Source organism: Pygoscelis adeliae, unplaced genomic scaffold (genome assembly GCF_000699105.1).
Source record: "Pygoscelis adeliae isolate BGI_AS28 unplaced genomic scaffold, ASM69910v1 Scaffold42, whole genome shotgun sequence".
NCBI lineage: Eukaryota > Metazoa > Chordata > Aves > Sphenisciformes > Spheniscidae > Pygoscelis > Pygoscelis adeliae.
The window spans coordinates 3,813,581-3,820,518 of NW_008824283.1; the positions used below are offsets into that span (position 1 = coordinate 3,813,581).

The window sequence follows — 6,938 nt, forward strand, 5'->3', positions numbered from 1 at the left end:
CAATGCCTGTCATCCTGGTGTTCGCCAAGTGCTCAAATGCGTTTTAAATACTTAATTTGCCCAATTCATTCCAAATATATATGTGTATATATATGTACAGCTACTATCTAAAATTTGGAACCTGTTGAACCTTCTAGCTGGTGAACATTAGTAGATAGTGAACTGCATACATTCAAACAATTTGAGAGTCTTATAGAGACTCTCCTAACCTTATTTGAAAGACCCAGGGTTTGCCTTTTTTCCTGCATATATTTGCTCCTGTCTCAACACGAACCAGCCCTATATTAAAATCCTGCATTTCCAATTGATTATTTCAGTTCCTTCCATGTGCAATACACAAATTGCCTTCAGATATTAAGCAGCTATGTAAAATATAAAACACAAAATACCATCAAATACATTCCTGAATGTTTCCTTTAACCTCTAATGTTTACTTAGTTTGGCTTTAAAGCTAATTGTCCACAGCCGTTAACTTAATATTGATTTGTGCTGCTTTCCTGTAAAGTTAAAGTGTATGATGCAATTGATTTTAATAAGTTCAAGGTTATACTACCATTAGAACTCCTCAGCAATTTCCCATGTACCCCATGCAGAACCATCACTCACATGTCGAGCATTGGTCTCTATCTCCCTGTTGGTCTGGTGATAATAACAGAGTCTCTCCCTCCTGCCATCTTTTTCTTTTTTTGCCACTCCACCTTAGGCACCTACAATTGACATCCGGCCTCGATCAGCTACTATTCAAATGAACAATGCTACACACCTCCAAGAAAGGGATGAAGAATATGGGTATGAGTGTCTTGATGGCAAGGACTGTGCCAGTTTTTTTTGCTGCTTTGAGGATTGTCGAACGGGAGCATGGAGGCATGGAAGAATACATATCCGCATTGCCAAAATGGACTCCTATGCCCGCATCTTCTTCCCAACTGCCTTCTGTTTGTTTAACCTGGTGTATTGGGTATCATATCTTTACCTTTAAAAGCAGAAGGAAATCAGTGATATGAGCCTTACTCACTGAATTTCTTAGACAGATGGTTTCGTAAGTCCACTTGAAGTATTTACGACACGCTTTATAGTGGTCTGAATTCTTTAGTGCCATAACCCGGTAAAGATCAATCATATCATTTGTCCAAAAATCACCATCAGGTTATTGTGAATTAAATGTCTGTTCAACATGCCAAAATAATTTGAAATAAAAATCACATAAACAGGTAATATACAGCTATACCTGCTGGAATAGAGAGAAACAGAGCAGACAGGACAAGGGGAGCATGGCAACATCACTTAATAGTTGATTACTGCCATTTCAAACAAGAGTGAGAGACAGGAGAATTCCCAGGTAAAGCAGTGTACAGTTTGTTAACATTGGCTATAATTATGCTATAGCTTTATTCTCTGTGGGCTTTTCTTTTTGGAAGAGTCATCTCTCACTTTGAAAAGGTATTATTAAGCTAGGAAAGTAACTTCTACTCCCACCAAGATAAAAATAGACCTTTCCCTTTGCCATCCCTTTAAGAGCACATGTATAATGCTGTAAATATTTCAATACCTTGTAGTACATAAAGTCTAGTGCATGCATCTTTTGGGGGCCAAAATAAATGAAACAAAGGTACCATAAAGTTTTGTCTTTTATTTTATGTCTCTGGATGTGCTATTGTAATTGAAATGTGGACAATTTTTTTTTTTCCTTGAAAAATTACCCCTTTCCCTCATGCATGGAAGATCCAAGCAGACAGCACTTTCATGTAAGACGTTAGAGAAGCCTTAAGGATTCAAATAAATAACATGTAGACAAATCTGTATGGCCAATATAATAGCTCATAAAGTATACTGTATGTGTCTGCTGCAGTTGTAGCCTTCATTTTCCATTGATAATGTTACTATATTTCAACTAAATTTCCAGTAATTATACATTGCAAGACCAGCTTCCGAATTTCATCCATGTACTTCTATTGTTCTTTTCCCATGTTGAGCTCTACTTTTTTCCTTACATAAATATTTGTGGGGTTTTTTTTTAATTCTTTAATCCAGTCCAGGAGATAGCTTTTATTCTAGACATTATTTTTACATAAAAGCTTCAAGTTCATTTTGAAACATTAGATTTTGTGTTATATATACACATACAATTCTCTGCCCATTCACGTCTTTGATCAGCAGTAGTTGTTGTCAGTGTTGCTTGTCACTCGGTGAGTACCTTTACTAAAACAAGCCTTTACCTTGGCTAGCACACAGTTTATAGATAGCCTTGAAAATAAAAGGGAACAAAGGGTGTCTTGGCTACTAAATCACATGTATGCAGTTTATGTGTATTTAAAACCTTCAACCCACCTGGGTGAATCTTGAAAACCATTTATCTGCTGGTTTTCAAAACCTGTATGATGCTCAATTATGCAACCTTAAGCACATGTAAATATGACTGACCTTTTTTTTTAATTGTCAAAGATGTAAAATGTCACCTCCAGAAAAGTGGGCTTGCGGATTGAAAAGGGAGATATATAACTTACCGTTACAGAATTATTAATAGCTAAAATGGAGGAAAAGGAAAGTTTTCCAATGTTTGTATAGTTTTGGAAATAAAAATGTATAAAAAAGGAATAACTCCTGATCATCAATTGCTCCTTGTCCAATGTATTTGAAAACATTTTAATAAAGGAATTGCACACACCTGTGGACTTTTTCAATAAAACTGCTGCACTCAATTCCAGTTTCCTTGTGATTAGTTTGTTAAAAGCATGCTTCAAGGACTAGACTGCTTGACTAGTTTGATTCATCAGCTGCCTAAATATAAGTGATTATAATCTTCATAACCCTCTGCATTGTCTCATTTTGTAGTCAAACGGCTCACCCACATAATTTTCAAGGATGAAGGCTAAATCTTTAAAACCATTTTCAAGATTATCTTATTCTTTAAAAAAAAAAAAAAATCACTGAATTGGAAGTATCCTAACGAAGAGAGATAACCTTTCTTTATCTACTTAAAGTAGACAGCGTCTCCACTCCCTGAAAGTCAATCACCTCTCACACAGAAAGGTGTTTCAGCTGGTGCCAGACAGTCACTAATTTTTTTTTTTTTTTTTCCCAGTGGTCAGTGATTTAACAGCTTTCTGTTAGTTTCTTGCAGTTAATAAGAGTGGCTGATATTATACATTTAAGGTTTCAATTTTTACCTGGATCTTTTCCCTGCTACCAAATAGGTTTTATACAGAACATTATGAATCTCAGCCTAAACCAGCCCTTTAATTCTCTCAGTCCAAGTGCATGCCAGTTAAAATATTTAGATTTTTTTTGTCAAGCGCTGTGAAATTAAGGATTTGGTGACACTAAGTACTTTACCCTAGTTCAGCCATCAGATTTACATGTACCTATAGAAAGCCTGTGACACTGAAGAATCAGATGCAATAATGAGGAATAAAAGATCAGATCCCTCACTTGTGCAAGCTGGCCTTCTTCCAGCAAGAGAGGAGTTTAGTTAAAGACTGATATACCCCCATCTCAATAATGCAAACCACACAGAATGGAAGAGCACACCACACCTGCAGTTAAGGAGTTGAGTGAACTTTTCTCACCATATGTCACTACACAAAGTAAAGGAAATCAGACCTTAATCAGGCATTACCCAACACCTCACTCCTGCCACACTTATTTAGGTGATGCGTCATTTCCTCTTGGGGAAAATGGATGAGATTCAAAAGGACAGTTGATGGAGAAACATGTAATTCCCAGTGAGAAAATTACACCAAAGCACAATCTGGTGGCTAACTAAACAAAAAGTATAGCATTCCTCTGAATAGAGATTATATTAGCTATTCAGCACAGAATCAAAAGATGACCTTTGTATTGTAAAGCCAGACTGCCACCACAGCAAACAAAATAGCAAGCGAAATAGCATTTGGGTATAATGAGGGTTATTATTCAGAACAAAACTGCTCAGAAACCTATCTATATAGACATACTCACACATATGTATTATATAAAATATTATATTAATATATACATTATATATATTAACTCTCCAAGTTGCATTCTAGGGAAGAAACTCACTCCTGATGCAACAGACTTGCTAAAATGTTTTCAAGCTCATCACATTGCAGATAGCTATTACTGCTCTGGGATATGTCTGAGGATGTTCAGATGGTCATTAAGAGTTTTGTCAAGTATACACTAGTGGCACAATTATTTACTTGTTATTTATATTCCAAGAGTACGTCGATGTCCTGACTGAGACAAGGCATTGTTGTCCCAAGGATTATGTCATATATACACATCAAAAGAGAACACCCTCAAAGCATTTATAAATCTTCATACATTTATAACGTTTACAAATCCCAGTGTGTAAATAAAGAGCTGGTATTCAGAGAGATAATGTGACTCAATAATAGTTCTCCTATTTTCAATATTAGGCAACCACAGAAGACTATATTTTAACTAGCCAGTAATGAATAATTTCAGACTCTGTACAATACAAAATGCTAAACCTCCTAAAGGTGCAGTTCCCAGCACAGATTATATACACACACACACAAAAAAAAAAAAGGGGGGGGGGGGAAGCAAGTGGTCTTTTTTTTAATCCACTCATTTCTACCTCATTTTCCTCACAGTCACATAAATCTATCTAACATGAATGGACTGGTCAGATATACTATGTGTATTAGTTTCAATGACACAGCTATAGCAGCAAATATTGGCATATATTGGAGGTGCAAATATTTGGACCTCCTTCCTCCTGTGCCCCCAAAGCACTTCAGTCTAAAAATGCAGGTAGAAAAAGGAAAAATAACAGTTATAAAATACTCAAGCAAATGAATAATGTGAGATATGGAACAAGAAAGCTTTGTAAGCTGCACAAATTTTAGTAGATTGCATTACTTTACATGGAACAAAAAAAATGTGGGAAAACATAGTTTTAGATTATCTGCCCTACCACAAAATCTGGGTTTTGAAGGATCATGGTAGAGATGAGCTGTAAATTGGGATTTGAAAGAGGATAAGCAAGGACTTTTTCAGGTTGCTGAAGTGTTTCTCATGCTACAGAGGAAAGGCGGGACTAAGTAAGAAAGTCATTGTGGGAGAAGCTGATAGTTGAGGAATGAAACCGAGGCATGACTATGACACACAGGTTGAAGTCAATATTGAGCTGATCTGCTCTATCCAGCCTGCAGCTGAGAACTGAATTGGAGAAGCAAACAAAAGAATTTGCTGAATTATTTAAGAATTATGTACATTAATGAACTAAAGAGGCAGCCCAAAACAACAAGCTAAGAAGAGGAATTCAGAGGCAATATGATCCATAGAAAATATAATAATTCTCAAGGCCAGAATAATGAAGGTTGCAGTTCTCTGAACTGAATAGAGCACATTTAGAGTTCAGGCTTTATCTACATGAATGAAGATCTAGACTTTGGTGATGCTGTGGCAGAAGGTTAATGTCTGGAGATGAATAGCTAGGTCCAAGATAAGGGCTTAGTGAAAAATAAAGCCCGTTCATGGGTTTCTGCAGCTGCAAGAATAAAACCTGTTATTTTAAGCTAAGGGATCCAAGGCAGAATCCAATAGTAAGTATGAACACAAGAAGAAAAGTGAAAATATAAAGGAGCCATCTAAATGAAACTTAATTACAGCCCAGGGGAAAAAGTGACATTTTAAAATGCAAGTGTTGTCTTTCAAACAAAATTTCAGTTGCTTTGCAAAGGGAATTTTAATTAAATCTTATGAAAAGCTTCACAGGTAAATCAGTTTATTATACCCATGAGAGATCTATTATTCCATTTATAAAAATTAAAAGCCAATGCACTTTCCCTCCTTAGTTAGAAGGATCCTGTAGATGAAAAGATTTAGACTTCCTATTTACACATTACTGTGTTTTGCGTTTTAAAGTCAAGATTTACAATGAAAAATATATCTGTTGAATATGTAAAAGAAAGTTCATGACCTTTAGAAGGTCTTGAATAACAGACACGAACTAAAAGCTTTGCTTACAAGTGAGCAAAACCATTTGAATAATTCATTCCAGAACGTTGAATTAGTTCAGAAAAACATACAAAAAAAGGTTTCCTTTCTTGTAGGGGAAAAAAAAGTACAGTATGATAAGACTGGATAAGATTTTCTCATTTGCACTCACATAAAATTCATATTGATTATCACAATGAGAAAAGGGAAAATAAGACATGAGAAAAGATTAATATAGCTTTAATTCAACCAGTATGAAAAACATTGCAAATACTGATCTTTCCACAAGACACATGCTTTTTGATACTGGCATATTGAAATCTATATCTGATGAGGTATAATCAGCCATCACTCTCTTTAGAATTTTCAGATATATGCTATAAGCCTAACTATAGATTCAGTCATTTTGCTGTGAGAAGCCTAACCTTAATTTACCAACAGAAAAGGGGAAAAAAAAACCAACCCCAAACAAAAAACACCTCCTGCAAAAAAAAACTCCAAACCAAAACCTCTCATTTCATTCCTAAAATGAGTTACAAGCACATAGAGACATTTATCCAGCTAATATATTTACAAGATGTCTAAAATAGTAGATGAAGCTATAAACTGCTTGAAAGTCAGATAGACCTGCTAGAGAGGATTTAGCATAGCTGGATACTTTGTTGTATTAAAGAAGAAAAAAAAAGTTAATTTACCATGCCTTTACTAAAAAAAAAAAATTAATGTCTGCATATTTGTATTGACAAAACAATGCATATTCATAAATTCTCAGAATTCATTTCAGTGTTTCCCTTAAGACTAGAAGTGAAAGACTAGACTGACAATTTCAGCAATTCTATAATCTCACAAATCTATTCAGATTTCACAGGTTTTTCTGCTTCTCATTCTTGTTCTACTTATATCAGTGCTCTTTAATCTGCTGCCACAGTGAGATTTCTTGCAGAAAAAGGCATTTTCCTTTTGCTCTTTCCAACTCCTTTGCCCTCGCTGAA

The 6,938-nt window shown here is 35.3% G+C and overlaps 1 protein-coding gene across 1 annotated transcript in view; it reads left to right on the top strand.

The window, feature by feature from the left end:
* Positions 1-1,088, top strand: part of GABRG2 (gamma-aminobutyric acid (GABA) A receptor, gamma 2) — a 69,678-nt gene extending 68,590 nt beyond the window's left edge. The window contains exon 10 of the mRNA XM_009318510.1: positions 704-1,088. Coding sequence (XP_009316785.1) covers positions 704-979 — 276 coding nt within the window. The 3' untranslated portion in view covers positions 980-1,088. The remainder of the gene's footprint in view (positions 1-703) is intronic.
* Positions 1,089-6,938: the final 5,850 nt, after the last annotated feature.